At 37.2% G+C, this 17,720-nt stretch overlaps 1 protein-coding gene across 4 annotated transcripts in view; it reads right to left on the reverse strand.

The window, feature by feature from the left end:
• LOC124776391 (protein CLEC16A homolog) overlaps positions 1-17,720 on the reverse strand; it is a 256,003-nt gene that overhangs the window by 97,381 nt on the left and 140,902 nt on the right. For all 4 annotated transcript variants that reach the window (XR_007015616.1, XM_047251363.1, XM_047251362.1 and 1 more), the window contains exons 14-15: positions 15,215-15,353; positions 8,788-8,939 (exon numbers count right to left, since the gene is read on the reverse strand). Coding sequence is in view for 3 of the 4 variants with exons in the window: in XM_047251363.1 (XP_047107319.1) it covers positions 8,788-8,939; positions 15,215-15,353 (291 nt within the window). In the remaining variant the exon portion in view is untranslated. The remainder of the gene's footprint in view (positions 1-8,787; positions 8,940-15,214; positions 15,354-17,720) is intronic.

A 17,720-nucleotide genomic window follows, 5' to 3' on the forward strand; every position in this document is an offset into this window, starting at 1 on the left:
TGCTAGCACCCACACCTTTGGGACAGTGGTGTTATTTCATATGCTCCCAGTGGTGTGCACAGGAGCTGCTCACGGCCAGTCTCTCAGCAGCGACAACATGGGAGACTGTGAGGGTGCCTCTAAACCCGAGTTCCATGGCCTGCACCAGCTGTTTCGCGTGGTTCCAGCCGTGCCACTGCCATGAGAATGCCAACCAACTGTCATCCGCAGCTGGCACTGAGCACCCTCCAGCCCCATCAGTGACGGCATTAACCTCTCGAAAGGTGGGAACTGTGTGGCAATTCCACTGACAGCAGTAGATTACGTGCCATGCTCGCCAAACGTTAGCAGCTAGCTGGTACACTTTTGACCCCCACATCCTCTGGAAGCCATGTGCTCATAACAGTCACTAGATGCAATCTTTGCTCCTGCTTTGACATGTCTCCCTCTCCCACCCACACTTTCGGCAGTTCAACTCACAAATTACCACATGGCTTGTAGGCTTAGATACAGTGTATCATCAAAGTTTGTTTTAACAGTCAAGTTTCATATTCAGTGCTAGTTTGCCAAAGATTCTTACAGTCTGAAGTGCAAAAGGTAATCTACTATATCTTCCGTGCCTCAGGTTTGAAATCCACATTCTCTGAAGACTTTAGGGTTCTGCAGAGAAGTCTGATACCCAGTTCATTCCCCTGGAATTACCACTGGATTAGTAAGCGAGTGTAGTGGTCACAGTTCACCGTGATTACAACCGAGTACCTGGTGACTATTTTAGTCATTTCTTGCCCAGTCGTTTTGGCACCTCCTTACCGCCAGGCGTGCCCAGAAACAAATTCCTTTCTGACCGTTTTGGCCCCCTTCATTGCCAGACATGTCCATTTCACTCCATAACTTAAATGTCTCCTCTTTTTACTGTCCGTTACCTTGCTGTAACGTGCGAGATACGAGCACTACCCAACGAACCTCCAATCTGTCCTAATATAACAGACTTCCTGTACAGTGATATTAATTTAATACTTCTTGGTGCCTATTTCTGGAATCAAACAACATAAAATTCAGGATGGAACAGTGACAATATTTTGAACAGGATAGATTCCTACTCACCATATAGTGGAGGTGTTGAGCTGCAGACAGGCACAACCAAAAGACAGTTAAACAAGTAAGCTTTAGGCCAAGGTTTCTTGTTGTGCCCATCTGCAACTCAATATCTTCAGTATATGGCGATAGCAATCTATCCTTCTAATAATAATACTTTTGGAATTGCAATATGTGAACTTTGTCCCAATGACACCTTTTGTGATGGTTTTATTCAGCGTCTATTGGAGTATGCTGTCCTAGAATGAGACACAAAGTGCCAGACCTCACCCCATCGAACATCATAATTTGTTACTAACCTGTACCTTGTTTCTAGACTACACTGCTACAACTAAGTTCAATTCATTACTCTCCTAAACTTCATGTTTTGGACGAAGTTGGGATTACTTTTGTCAAAATCAACATTAAGTTTAATTTCTAAGCCTGTAAGATCATGCCAACTAGCTTACATGTTCCTTATGGTGAGTTGTATTATTATGTTATATAATTACTTGTTTAAATTTTGTATGCTTAGAAGTGTGCTTAAAGTGCTAGGACATAGAAAACTGATTTCTGAGTGGTAGCCACTAATAATAATAAAGTCATTCCTTCAGAGTTATTGAAGTTGTTATGGTAGATTAAAATTTAGATCTCTTGGGGACCAGAATTCATTAACAAGACTAGGAATAGAAAGAAAAATAGAAGGAAAACGGACTGTGTATAAAAGGGGAAGCTGTACAAAGCATATTTAATCACCATGGGTCACAAAAGGTGGCTGTAACCTGAAGACATTAGAAGATTTCAGATGGATTATGAACCATGGACCTTGCCGTTGGTGGGGAGGCTTGCGTGCCTCAGCGATACAGATAGCCATACTGTAGGTATAACCACAACGGAGGGGTATCTGTTGAGAGGCCAGACAAACGTGTGGTTCCTGAAGAGGGGCAGCAGCCTTTTCAGTAGTTGCAAGGGCAACAGTCTGGATGATTGACTGATCTGGCCTTGTAACAATAACCAAAACGGCCTTGCTGTGCTGGTACTGCGAACGGCTGAAAGGAAGGGGAAACTACGGCCGTAATTTTTCCCGAGGGCATGCAGCTTCACTGTATGATTAAATGATGATGGCGTCCTCTTGGGTAAAATATTTCGGAGGTAAAATAGTCCCCCATTCGGATCTCCGGGCGGGGACTACTCAAGAGGATGTCATTACCAGGAGAAAGAAAACTGGCGTTCAATGGATCGGAGCGTGGAATGTCAGGTCCCTTAATCGGGCAGGTAGGTTAGAAAATTTGAAAACGGAAATGGATAGGTTAAAGTTAGATATAGTGGGAATTAGTGAAGATCGGTGGCAGGAGGAACAAGACTTCTGGTCAGGTGACTACAAGGTTATAAACACAAAGTCAAATAGGGGTAATGCAGGAGTAGGTTTAATAATGAATAGAAAAATAGGATTGCGGGTAAGCTACTACAAACAGCAAAGTGAACGCATTATTGTGGCCAAGATAGATACGAAGCCCACACCTACTACAGTAGTACAAGTTTATATGCCAACTAGCTCTGCAGATGACGAAGAAATTGAAGAAATGTATGATGAAATAAAAGAAATTATTCAGATACTGAAGGGAGACGAAAATTTAATAGTCATGGGTGACTGGAATTCGAGTGTAGGAAAAGGGAGAGAAGGAAACATAGTAGGTGAATATGGATTGGGGCTAAAAAATGAAAGAGGAAGCCGCCTGGTAGAATTTTGCACAGAGCACAACTTAATCATAGCTAACACTTGCTTTAAGAATCATGACAGAAGGTTGTATACATGGAAGAACCCTGGAGATACTAAAAGGTATCAGATAGATTATATAATGGTAAGACAGAGATTTAGGAACCAGGTTTTAAATTGTAAGACATTTCCAGGGGCAGATGCGGACTCCAACTACAATTTATTGGTTATGAACTGTAGATTAAAACTGAAGAAACTGCAAAAAGGTGGGAATTTAAGGAGATGGGACCTGGATAAACTGAAAGAACTAGAGGTTGTACAGAGTTTCAGGGAGAGCATAAGGCAACAATTGACAGGAATGGAGGAAAGAAATACAGTAGAAGAAGAATGGGTAGCTCTGAGGGATGAAATAGTGAAGGCAGCAGGCGATCAAGTAGGTAAAAAGACGAGGGCTAATAGAAATCCTTGGATAACAGAAGAAATATTGAATTTAACTGATGAAAGGAGAAAATATAAAAATGCAGTAAATGAAGCAGGCAAAAAGGAATACAAACATCTCAAAAATGATATCAACAGGAAGTGCAAAATGGCTAAGCAGGGATGGGTAGAGGACAAATGTAAGGATGTAGAGGCTTATCCTACTAGGGGTAAGACAGATACTGCCTACAGGAAAATTAGAGAGACCTTTGGAGAAAAGAGAACCATTTGTATGAACATCAAGAGCTCAGATGGAAACCCAGTTCTAAGCAAAGAAGGGAAAGCAGAAAGGTGGAAGGAGTATATAGAGGGTCTATACAAGGGCGATGTACTTGAGGACAATATTATGGAAATGGAAGAGGATGTAGATGAAGATGAAATGGGAGATACGATACTGCGTGAAGAGTTTGACAGAGCACTGAAAGACCTGAGTCGAAACAAGGCCCCCGGAGTAGACAACATTCCATTGGAACTACTGACGGCCTTGGGAGAGCCAGTCCTGACAAAACTCTACCATCTGGTGAGCAAGATGTAGGAAACAGGCGAAATACCCTCAGACTTCAAGAAGAATATAATAATTCCAATCCCAAAGAAAGCAGGTGTTGACAGATGTGAGAATTACCGAAGAATCAGTTTAATAAGCCACAGCTGCAAAATACTAACACGAATTCTTTACAGACGAATGGAAAAACTAGTAGAAGCCGACCTCGGGGAAGATCAGTTTGGATTCCGTAGAAATACTGGAACACGTGAGGCAATACTGACCTTACGACTTATCTTAGAAGAAAGATTAAGGAAAGGCAAACCTACGTTTCTAGCATTTGTAGACTTAGAGAAAGCTTTTGACAATGCTGACTGGAATACTCTCTTTCAAATTCTAAAGGTGGCAGGGGTAAAATACAGGGAGCGAAAGGCTATTTACAATTTGTACAGAAACCAGATGGCAGTTATAAGAGTCGAGGGGCATGAAAGGGAAGCAGTGGTTGGGAAAGGAGTGAGACAGGGTTGTAGCCTCTCCCCGATGTTGTTCAATCTGTATATTGAGCAAGCAGTAAAGGAAACAAAAGAAAAATTCGGAGTAGGTATTAAAATTCATGGAGAAGATATAAAAACTTTGCGGTTCGCCGATGACATTGTAATTCTGTCAGATACAGCAAAGGACTTGGAAGAGCATTTGAATGGAATGGACAGTGTCTTGAAAGGAGGATATAAGATGAACATCAACAAAAGCAAAACAAGGATAATGGAATGTAGTCTAAGTCGGGTGATGCTGAGGGAATTAGATTAGGAAATGAGGCACTTAAAGTAGTAAAGGAATTTTGCTATTTGGGGAGCAAAATAACTGATGATGGTCGAAGTAGAGAGGATATAAAATGTAGACTGGCAATGGCAAGGAAAGCGTTTCTGAAGAAGAGAAATTTGTTAACATCGAGTATAGATTTAAGTGTCAGGAAGCCATTTCTGAAAGTGTTTGTATGGAGTGTAGCCATGTATGGAAGTGAAACATGGATGGTAAATAGTTTGGACAAGAAGAGAATAGAAGCTTTCGAAATGTGTTGCTACAGAAGAATGCTGAAGATTAGATGGGTAGATCACATAACTAATGAGGAGGTACTGAATAGGATTGGGGAGAAGAGGAGTTTGTGGCACAACTTGACCAGAAGAAGGGATTGGTTGGTAGGACATGTTCTGAGGCATCAAGGGATCACCAATTTAGTATTGGAGGGCAGCATGGAGGGTAAAAATCGTAGGGGGAGACCAAGAGATGAATACACTAAGCAGATTCAGAAGGATGTAGGTTGCAGTAGGTACTGGGAGATGAAGAAGCTTGCACAGGATAGAGTAGCATGGAGAGCTGCATCAAACCAGTCTCAGGACTGAAGAACGCAACAACAACACGTAAAGGCAAAAGAGAGATTCTGCAAAACCAGATTTTAAGCTGCAAAACATTTCCAGGAGCACATGCAGAATTGCACCATCATTTTTTGTTCATGAACTGCAGATTCAAACTCAAGAAATTGCAGTAACGTAGGAAATTGAGAATGTAGGGCCTGCATAAGATGAAAACAACCAGAATTTGTTGAGAGTTTCAAAGAGAGCATTAGGCAAGTGATGACTGAAATAAGGGAAAGGAACACAGTAGAGGACAAATACCTAGTTTTGAGAAATCTTATAGAAAGGCGGCATATGAACAACTACATAAGGAGACAAGGCTCAGTAAAAATCATTGGATACTACATGAGATACTGAAATAATCTAATGAAGGAGAAAACATAAAACACACAACACCTAAAACTGAGAGTGACAGAATGTGCAAATTGACAAAGAAGGTTAGAAGAGAAATGAAAAGCTGTAGAAGCATGCAAGACTATGGAAGAAACAGATGCTACCTATAGGAAAATTTGGAGAAAATAGTAGCACCCTATGAATAGCAAAAGCTCAGATGGCAGGCACATTAGTACTAAGTAAAGAAGGGAAGACTGAAAGGTGGAAGGAATATAAAGCAGGGCTATACAAAGGAAGCAAACTTAAGACAATATCACGGACATGAAAGAGGAAGTAGACAAAGATCAGAAGGTAAAATGATGCTGTGAGGAAACGCAAAAGAACATTTAAGACCTACACAGAAACATGAAATGTGGTGTAGATGACATTTCCCCAGATTGATATCCTCGGGGGAGACAGCCACGACAAAACTATTCCATCTGGGGTGTAAGATAATTGAGCAGCTGAAATACCTTCAGATTTCATGAATAACATAATTATTCCGATTACAAAGAAAGCAGGTGCTGGAAGCTGTGAATATTATTGAACCATCGGTTTAGTAATTAATGGTTGCAGAATACTGACACACATTATTTACAGAAGAATTAAGAAACTGGTAGATAATGATGATGGTTAAAACCAATCTGGGCTTCCAAGAAATTTGGCAACAGCAAAACTACATTTATAGCATTTGTACATATAGAAAAAGCTTTTGACAATGTTGACAGTAAAACACTTCCAAATTCTGAAGATAGTAGGGATAAAATATAGTTAGTAGAAGGTTATTTACAACTTGAACAGAAATTAGAGTGAGGGAGTTAAATTTCAGGGAGGACAAATAACAACTATGAATTTTTATTTTATAAAATAAATAAAAATAAATAAAAAATTAACATGCAGCATGTAAAAGACATTTTTATTGTAAACTACTGCAATTTATATACAGGTGCTGTGAGAATGGCCACCGCAAGAACCTGTTACATAAGCCCTGCCAGGCATTTCTATTTGGCCTCTACCATAAATTCAGAATTCCAGGACACCCACTGAAGATTCCTTGTTTAATGGGCAAAACATGTTTGGGTCCACAAAAAAAAAATTAAATATTAATGTGCATCACACAAAAGGCTTTTTTCTTGTAAACTAATGTAATCTAAAAACTTTCAGGTTAGCCGATGATTTTGTCATAGATGGCAAAGGACTTGGAAGAGCAGTTCAACAGATTATATATTGTCACAAAAAAAGGTTATTAAATGACAATCAAAGTGAAACAACGATGATGGAATGCAAGCAAACTGAATCAGGCAATACTGAGGGAATTAGACTAAGAAATATAGCATTAGAAGTAGTAGAAAAGTTTGCTATTTCAGCAGAAAAAGAAATGGTAATGTCCACAGACAAGAGGATATAAAATACAGGGGCAGAAAAATAAATGGTAATGACCCAGAAGAGAGGATATAAAATACAGACTGGCAATAGCAAGTAAATTATTTTGCCTGTAAGAGAAATTTGTTAACACTGGATATAAATTTGAATGTTAGGGAGCCTTTTCTGAAGGTATAGACGTGAAACTTGCATGAAAGACAGTTGAGACAGGATAAGAATAGAAGCTTTTAAATGTAATGCTACAGGAGGATGCTGAAGATGTGATGGGTATACATTGGATATCATAAAACCAATGCAGGGTCCCATCCTAAATATGTAGAAACTGAGTATCCTGTTTCTAACTAATTAATGGTTTGTTTCTGTACTAAATGTACTAAAGCTCAGTGCCAAAGAGCGTAGTGTTATCATAAAAATACCTGCTTCACAGGTAATGGATAATGCATACAAACTGAACCTATATGAAAGGTAATTTTGCTTTGATTATTGCTATGAACTATTTTCTGAAGTTAATTGAACTTAATATTTGAATTACTTGCTTTAAAGTATGAACATATAAACTATTTCAAGTGGTGTTAGAAAGCAATATTGGCAAATTGCATTTTGTTTCTGAAATAGTCACAGAATTTGCCTGTAAAGACAGTTTCAGATTATGGGCCCCCACTATAATCTTTTCTATTATAAGAAAGATAAACTAAATACTGCTTTTGCTAAAGAAATCTGAAGCATTTCCATAAAAGTGTGACCATAAAAAAAGTGTCTGTGTAATGTTATTTAACTTCACTTGTGGTATCTGTATGTTAGTTAAACCAGGACTCTGGCCATGCTCAATTTTAGTCTAATGAGGTCATTAGTAACATCTTATTGCTGAGTTAGCTATCGACTGTAACAGTAACTATTATTACTATGACTGAAATAACTTTTAAAATTCCTATGATTGCTGATTTGTGTAAATAGTAACTACTGCTACCCACTACTCACTTTGTCCGGTAGTCACGTGTGTTCATTGCACTATTCAAAAGGAGTATATATGAAAGGCAATTTAGTATCTCATATTAAATTTTCTTGAGACATAATGTTTTAAATTATGATGCCTAATTAGGCTGGCAACCATTTATTATTTCATTTGTGTGAATGTCAATACTAGTATTACCTCCAAAGTGAAGTCTTTCAGTTTTCTATTAATTGCCGCTTACACAGAATTAACGTTTCGATACCCTCTGTCCATTAGGAATACATACGGCCAAACATCAAATTCCTCCCAGAGGGTAATGCTAGTTTGTGAGCATAATGTTATACTTGGCGCAAACCTGCAGGCTAGTGTTATAAGGTCCTGCATTATCATTATATTGAAGTTACTTATAATGTATATAAAATCAAGGCAAATGCCCTATAAGCTCAAGCATTAAAAATACGAATAAAAAAAGTCATGGGAATGAAGCTCCACCTAATACGAAAAGACCCCTCTCAAGGTTGGTCACTGCTCTGGGAAAACAGAGGTCACATTGTGTGTGGAAACTGGGGAACAGTATGTAGTGAACATGAACACTCTTTGAAGAAAAATACAGATCTGAAATGGTCTCTTGCATAAGGTGGGATTTCTCCTCAACTAAGCTACCATGTGTACCTTTTTAAACATATGAGTATCCTTTGCTGAATATCTTCCTTATACAATGAGTGATTGTCTTCACTTAGTCCACAGTTAACATGGAACATTCTTACTGTTTTTCTTGTTTTACTGTACTCATTTCTTATATAAAGATTTGTTATATTGTTTTCTTATAATATTCTTTGTTGCTCCTCTACCACATTGCATATTTGTTGCTCATAATTTTGTGATCTCTCATCTTTTTCTCTTGCACAGAACTTACTACTCACAATTAATATTATCTTACCTGAAGGAAACCAACAAATTTTGTAACACCCCATCCAAGGCGTCTTGTGTCAGGTTCAACAAGAATAAACTGCATTACATCAATAACAAGAAATCGTCGAATTTTGTGTCCTTCTTTGTTAACCACAGTGCATGCAATCAGGTCGCTGTTATCTGCACAAAGAGAAAGCCATATGAAACATGGAAACAATATAGTAACAATTTAAACAATAAACTAAATCCTAAAATAGTAACTGGAAGCATGCTGTCAGATGATCATATGAAAATACAGATAATACAGACTGGTTTTACGGTATATTGATAATTTTTACTTTTTGGACCATATGACTACAAATGAATGAAACACAATGCTGTGAAATGTGGGAAAAAACTGCATTTATAAGAAGAGGAATGGCACCAAAAATGGGACAGAAGTGTAATATGTACAAAATCGTCCATGCAACCTGCCACTAAAGATGCCTTGCACAGAATAAAAGCGAAACGTGTATGGCACAAAAATTGTGTTTCATTCAGTTGTAGTCACAGTGTCCAAAAAGTAAAAATTATCAATATACTGTAATATTATATGCATCTGAGGTAGACAGGACTACAAAAGTTAAAGATGTTAATACAGACTGGAAACACTGAAGCCCTGTAACTTGTTTCGACTAAACTTCCTTGTCCTTCTATTCATTTGGTCTCCGGTAGAGACATCACAATCCCAACAATACCACAATTTTTTATTAACGTATGCTTTTTCAGTTTTATTACTTCATTTTCTCAAGTTACAAGATCTCTTGATTTACTTACCAAGGTTAGAGGAAAATCTACAAAGAAGCCATGGATTACTCGAGGAATAAGGGTATCTTGTAAAACAAAAAGAAAACTGTATCTGTCAATCCGAAACATTTCCAATGTTGATGCTATAGCACATTATAAGAAATACTGCAAAATATTAAAGACTGTAATATGGATGTCAAAGCAAATATATTACAAGGAAAAGATAGTCATATCAGATAACAAAATAAAGACAATATGGGATATAGTGAAGGAGGAGACCGGTAGGACCAGACATGAAGAGGAACAAATAGCATTAAGAGTAAATGATACATTGGTGACAGATGTGTATAGTGTTGCAGAACTTTTTAACAAACATTTTATAACTGTTACTGAAAAGATGGGGTTGTCAGGTTCGGTAGATGCTGCTATGGATTACCTTAGACCAGACATTTCAAGTAATTTCCATAATATGAATTTGACCCTCACTACCCCAACAGAAATAATGTCCATCATAAAATCTTTAAAATCAAAAACATCTAGTGGGTATGATGAAATATCAACAAAGTTAATTAAAGAATGTGATTCTGAGCTAAGTAACATATTAAGCTATCTGTGTAACCAGTCGTTTATCAGTGGAATATTTCCTGAATGGCTGAAATATGCTGAAGTTAAGCCACTGTTTAAGAAGGGAGATAAAGAAATAGCATCAAATTTCCGTCCAATTTCACTGTTACCAGCATTCTCAAAAATTTTCGAAAAAGTAATGTACCGTCGTCTTTATAACCATCTTATCTCAAATAACATACTGTCAAAGTCACAGTTTGGATTTCTAAAAGGTTCTGATATTGAGAAGGCTATCTTCACTTACAGTGAAAATGTGCTTAATTCATTAGACAAAAAATTGCAGGCAACTGGTATATTTTGTGATCTATCAAAGGCATTTGACTGTGTAAATCACAATATCCTTTTAAGTAAACTAGAATATTATAGTGTAACAGGAAATGCTGCAAAATGGTTCAAATCTTATATCTCTGGCAGGAAACAAAGGGTGTTATTAGGAAAGAGCTTGATACATGTCTATCAGGCATCATCCAACTGGGAACTAATTACATGTGGGGTCCCACAAGGTTCCATTTTGGGGCCCTTACTTTTTCTTGTGTATATCAATGACCTTTCATCAGTAACATTACCAGATGCCAAGTTTGTTTTGTTTGCCGATGATACAAACATTGCAATAAATAGCAAATCAAGTGTAGTCTTAGAAAGATCAGCCAATAAAATATTTGTGGACATTAATCACTGGTTCCTAGCCAATTCTTTGTCACTAAACTTTGAAAAAACACACTACATGCAGTTCAGAACTTGTAAGGGGTGTCCCAAGAGTATATGTCTAACATATGATGACAAGAAGATAGAAGAAGTGGACAGTGTTAAATTCTTGGGATTACAGCTTGATAATAAATTCAATTGGGAGGAGCACACCACAGAACTGCTGAAGCGTCTTAACAAATCTCTGTTTGCAATGCGAATTTTGTCAGACGTAGGGGATATAAAAATGAAAAAGCTGGCATACTATGCTTACTTTCATTCCATAATGTCATATGGGATTATTTTTTGGGGTAATTCATCAAGCCAAGCTAAAGTTTTCCGGGCACAAAAACGTGCAGTAAGAATTATATGTGGTGTGAACTCAAGAACATCCTGCAGAAGCCTGTTTAGGGAACTAGGGATACTAACTACAGCTTCCCAGTATATTTATTCCTTAATGAAATTTGTCATTAAAAATATATCACTTTTTCAAACCAACAGCTCAATTCATGGAATCAATACTAGAAATACGAATAATCTTCACAAGAATTTAAAGTCACTTAGTCTTGTACAAAAAGGTGTGCATTATTCAGGAACACACATTTTCAATAACTTGCCAGTAGCCATAAAAAGCTTAACAACCAATGAAATTCAGTTTAAGAGAAGCCTAAAGGATTTATTGGTGGCCAACTCCTTCTACTCCATTGATGAATTTCTTAGTAAAACCAACTGATTTGTATATAAGTACAACATAACTTCTGCACAATTTCAGTGCAGTAATGTGTTCACTGAAAATTTGTGTGTGTGTGTGTGTGTGTGTGTGTGTGTGTAAGTATAATCTAACTTCTGCACCATTTCAGTGCAGTAATGTGTTCATTGTAAATAAGTATTACAGTAGTTGTATTACATGTTTATTACCTTATAAATAAATAAAAAACGTTTTTTATTTTAAATTCAGTGCATTAGTATTTGTAAAATGACTCTTAGTGTTCATTAAAAATGACGATCATTCCACTAGGGACCTGTGGAATGGTACATTAGCTTATTTGTTTTAGTTGTAAATATTTGTCATGTATTGTTGTTTTTCTGACATGTTCCACATCCAGGAGGACCTCCTCACTACGGATCAATTGGAATGAAAGTAAATCTAATCTAATCTAAACATGATTCCCAACACCTACCCATATGAATCACCCTGGTTTAGGAATGAAAACAAGACACTTGGCATTCTAACATTTTCTGCCCATTAGCATACCTCTTTTCCTGTTTGCAGGGCATTAACTAACCCAAAGCACATAAATAAGTAATCCACATTGCCTACAATGGAAAACCCAGGCCAGAATGGAACAATATTGTAAAAAGGGAAGTTGCTACCTACCATACAGCGGAGATGCTGAGTCGCAGATAGGCACAACAAAAAGACTGCGACAAATATAGCTTTCAGCCAGTAAGGCCTTTGTCGAAATTAGACGACAACAGACACATACACACTCACACAAATGCAACTCACACACACACATGCCTGCAGTCTCAGGCATCTTAGGCCACAGATGTCCGAGACTGCATTCATGTGTGTGCAAGTTGTGTTTGAATGAGTGTGTATGCGTGTGCTTGTCGTCTAATTTTGAGGAAAGCCTTACTGGCCAAAAGCTATATTTGTGAGAGTCTTTTTGCTGTGCCTATCTGCAACTCAGCATCTCCGCTGTATGGTAGGTAGCAACTTCCCTTTTCACAACACTGACACATTGCCTACAGGAATACAATGTAAGTCAACCTCACATATCGAAGTAAAACTCGTCGATTAGTAAGGGCAGTACTCTAATTCAGAACTAACAGTTAAAGTTTTAAAACTTCACAGATACTTTAATCAGCACAGAAACTAAGAGGAAGTAATATAGCCTGGAAGACATGACCTGGGGATCATTAACAATGAGAATAAAGGAATACTCCATCCTTTAGCTGGCCTGCTTTTGTCTGGAACCAAACAAATGCTTCAAGTGAATCTCAAATAGCTTCAGTGCACATGGGCACATAATACATTTGCCACAGGGAGAATGAAAAAGGAAAAGAAAATGATGATACAAACAATTTTTAACCAGGACCTCATAACCATTTCCCGCCATGCTAATACATGAAATAGGTAAAAAAGGATGGATAGAAGAGAAACAACACTGTGAAAAGCAAAGAGATGATTAAGGAAATCAGATGTATCCATCCAGCATTTGCCATCACTGATTTATGAAAGCCAAAGAAAATCCACATCGGGGGAGGGGGGGATATGAGTCCCATTCCTCTTGAACCCAAGTCCAGTGTCTCGATCACCACGCCATCTAGCTCGGTAACAATATCTGTGAGGGGATAGCAATTAGACACTGTTTGCCACTGTCATAATACCTGCCACAGAAATAACAAGAGAAATTCTTTATATAAGATACACATAACTGAACAAATAGATAATATATGTTGTTGTGACACAAATATCCAAGAGATTAATTGTGTAAATTTCATCTCGAAGAACAAAAAATACTCTTTATTTCAAAATTTAAATGAATAACACCATTAATTGTGTGTAAAATGTAACCTCCTTTAAATAAATACACACTGTCAATTAAAATGAAATCATTTTATGGAGCTCAAATCCATATAGAAGTGGCAAACATTCACAAGCCATTGATAAAAGACGTGAAAAATAGCTAAGAATATTAAATGGACTTGCTGTTAAACAGTTATGGATCTCAACAGCGACTACCCAGACTAACAAATTTATTCAAATTTCTACACGACATATAGAAAAGATTTTGTGCAGCATACAAGCAGTCAGAAATTGCCAATTAGTTTAGCTGACCACAAAATGTGATCCATACACAATTCACACAGTGGAACTAAAATCCAGTCTTAACATTTAATAAACTTACAGAAAACTTCCAGAAACATAAGAAAAAGCTTTCTTCATAAAAATATGTTACGCTGTGTGTCTCAATTAAGAGTCAATACACTCCCTCTCCACACAGTAATATTACCTGTGTGTGACAGTCGAGAGGAGTAGAATATAAAGAGCAAGACTTTGGGGAAAGGGACTAAACTGTAGTAAGAAATTATGGGTGAGTACATTCTACCTGGAATGTGCACAAGAGAATAACACCTGGTGTGCAAAAGAGCTCAACAAACAAACAGACAGACAGGCAGGCAGGCAGGAAGGCAGGCTGGCTGGCAGGCAGAACAGAAAGTTGCTCAGGTTTGGAGGTCAATAGATTATCAATCACCCCTTTTCATGTCTTTTATTTTGAGGAATGGGATGATTAGAACACAGTATTCCACATCTCAGAACACAGCCAGAAATGAGTCTATCCTAGCAACTGATATGGTTGGGTTATTCAAAACCTGGGTTATATTGCCTAGTAAGAGACATTCAGATCAATGACTGATTCACAGTGGCTACGGGAAAAAATAAAACATTAACCTCACCAGGACTTTGGGGGGGGGGGGGGGGGGGGGATATTGTCTATCTGTATAGCCTATAGCCTCTGACATGGTTATTAATATATTTGAACAACTACTGCTACCGTTGCACATGCAGTGATCTGAGGCAAGAAAAGGATATGATACCATTAAAGTGTGTGTTTGTAACCCCTTATGTTCTGTACTCATGAGACATAAAATTATTTTTCTGAATTCCACATAAAGTGTCCAAGAACACCTCTAAGTGAATATTGATTAAGTCAAATGCTGTGATGGCTCTTTAAAGTACAAGGCATTTTCCTCCACTTCCTTGTCCAATATGAGATCGCGTTTATAATTGGTGTATCATTGATATTTCCCTTTTTCGGTATTTTATTGAAAGGCAAAAGGAAATAATAAGAACATATAGCTGCCACTGCTTCAGTATCACTTTGTTCCTGTCAGCATATATAAGTGTGTAAAGGCCATATAATGCTTTGAAAACACACCAATTTCTGTATTACATAATTCTCTCTCTTCTTACTTTGGTTGCTGTATCATACATACATTCTACAGGCATTAAGAGCAGTCCACATTCACAATTACACAGCAGTGAAGAGTCCCCTTGTGTAATCAACATTATCTTTATGTAATCTTTACTTCTGTGTAGAGTAATTAAGGGATAAAAGAAAAGAGGGTTGGTGATGACTGTACATGGGGAGTGGAGGAAGAGGGCAGGAAACAGTGAGGAGGGGAGAGAAGGATGAGAGAAGTAGCAGAGGTGGAAGGAAGCCACTAAAGTACACAGGGACAACAGATTTATCATTTATTTGAACATAGAAGTTGTTAGCAAAATAATATATTAAAATAAAATATTACACCTTGGCTAAAAAACTTAACAAGTTTCATTAACCAGCACTTACTTAGATCTAGAACAACATCAACTTGAACACACGACTGTGGGTTTGTGAGAGGCAACTGAGTTTCAGGCTCCCCTCTAAGGGTCAATGACAGATCTCTGACCAAGAAGAACACTCTTATTGCCCGCCTTGCCCGTTCAACCTGTAAATACGAATGCCTTTTGAAAAAATAAACAACCAATGTTATTGTAAGCTACAGAAACACAGTTACGAATCTGCTCAAATGTTATTATTACAGTATTAAAAGAAAAGAAATTATTTTAATGGTAACAACAACTACAAAAAAATTGAATAATATTTAGCTTTCAGGATTAAACATTTAAAAGGAGAAGCCAGCCACTCTGCAACACATTAAAATCTCCACCCTAAATGCAAAAGGGTGGAGGACACAGAGGCATTTAAATCTGGCGGTTCACACATGGATTAGTAGGCAGGAACAAATGCCCACAGAATACTATGTGACAAAACCAATCTCTGTTTTACACAAAACAAAAACAAAACAGAATTGTTTATTCTACCCAACTGTAATCTTTGAATTGCATTCTGAATATGTTGCTCGTATTATGCTTTATTTCTGCATACATCCACATGAGCAACATATTCACAATGCAATTCAAAGATTACAGTGGACACAAGAAAATGTAATCACAAACATAATGCAATGAAACTAGGTTTTACATCATGTCAGATATTTTTAATTTTTGATATGTGCTAAGGCACATTTATTTCCACTTGATACGAACCACATGATTGAAACTGCAATTATAGATTTTACAAATAATAATTTTATGGTCAAAAGGTAACAACGAAGTTATTTACAAACTTTTACATGACTGTCAACCCCAGCTATGAGAAGTTAATCTTAGTATTTTGTCAAGATTTCTCAAATATATTATTTTGCAAAGCCACAAAACTCTTTTGCCCAGACACACATTTTACTACTGGACTCTATGGCTCACTCACAAGGCATACATGAAAAATATTGTTACCTAAATCACGTATTTCAAATTGAAAACACAGATTTTCATGCCACATATTCCATATTCAAAGTTCACTACCACGCCATTAGGAGTGCAGCAGTCATTATCCATTACCATATCATGGGTCCTGCACTTATTATAATTTGGTGTTCTGTGATGGCACCAGAGAATTGAGCACATCGTTACATTCATGTACTTTTTATTTTGCAAAGTTTCTTATGCACTTTATGTTGTGTTATCTAAATTAATAAATATAGATCCAAGAAAAACTATAAATGAAGATTGTATAGAATGTAAGTTATTGACAATATTATGAAAAGGACAGATTGCTACTCACCATGTAGAGGAGATGTTGAGTCACAAATAAGCACAACAAAAAGACTGTTAAACATGCCAGCTTTCGGTCAAAATTCCTTCTTTTAATGAAACCTGTCTTTTAGTTAAAAAAGTAAATAAAGCTGTAAACCATAAAGCCGAGAATCTCCCTTCTGAAATTATTGAACTGAGGGAGAAAATGAAAGATTGCTATATACTTTTTAGAGATACTAAACTACAATATTTCTCAACAAAATATAAACTGCTCAGAAAACATACAGAGAGTCCTTGACTAACCTAAAAGCACAGAAATATACCTCTGAAATAAGGAACTCTAGCTGTATCAGTAAAACTGCCTGGAAAATAATGCATAAAGAAAGTGGGAAACAGAATTCCTGTGAACACAGCAACATAACATTGAAAGAAACTGGTGAAGAAATAAATGATCCAAAAGAAGTGTGTGAGAAATTTATACTAAAGTTCAGTACAGTTGGTACAAGTGAAGTTCATGTCAAGACACAATATTTTAATCTTGGAAAATCTAGCCAGTCCTTTTATGTACACGGCTTTACAGAGAGGGACGTCCTCGCAATCATATCAGCACTTCGACCAAAAATGTCTTGTGGCTGGGATGACATTTCACCTAAACTGCTAAAGAAATGCAGGGATGAATTAGTGAAACCCCTGACTCATTTGATAAATACTTCCATCAGTAATGGTGTTTTCCCTGACCTTTTGAAAATTACTGAAATTATACCAGTGCATAAAAAGGGATTAAAAACTGACACTAAAGACTACAGGCCAATATCATTAACCTCAGAACTAGGCAAATTGTTAGAGAGAGTAATACCAAATCAAGTTGAATCATATTTCACCAAACACAATCTGTTAAACAACCTACAACATGGATTTAGAAAAGGGAGATCTACTACAACAGCAGTAGTATCTTGTATACATGAAATATTAAATAAGCTGGACAAAAGTGACAAGGTAATAGGCACTTTCCTAGATATGAGTAAAGCCTTTGACACCGTGAATCATACCATTCTCCTGTGTAAGCTAGAAGAGTACGGGTTGAGAGGACTAGCCCTGAAACTACTTACCTCCTATTTGAAAGACAGGAAACAGTGCAGCTCCTAACAACCAAATCAACCTCCAGGACACTTCAATGTGGCGTGCAACAAGGAAGCATACTAGGGCCTTTTCTGTTCCTT

The sequence above is a fragment of the Schistocerca piceifrons genome, chromosome 2 (assembly GCF_021461385.2).
Source record: "Schistocerca piceifrons isolate TAMUIC-IGC-003096 chromosome 2, iqSchPice1.1, whole genome shotgun sequence".
Classification (NCBI taxonomy): Eukaryota; Metazoa; Arthropoda; class Insecta; order Orthoptera; family Acrididae; genus Schistocerca; species Schistocerca piceifrons.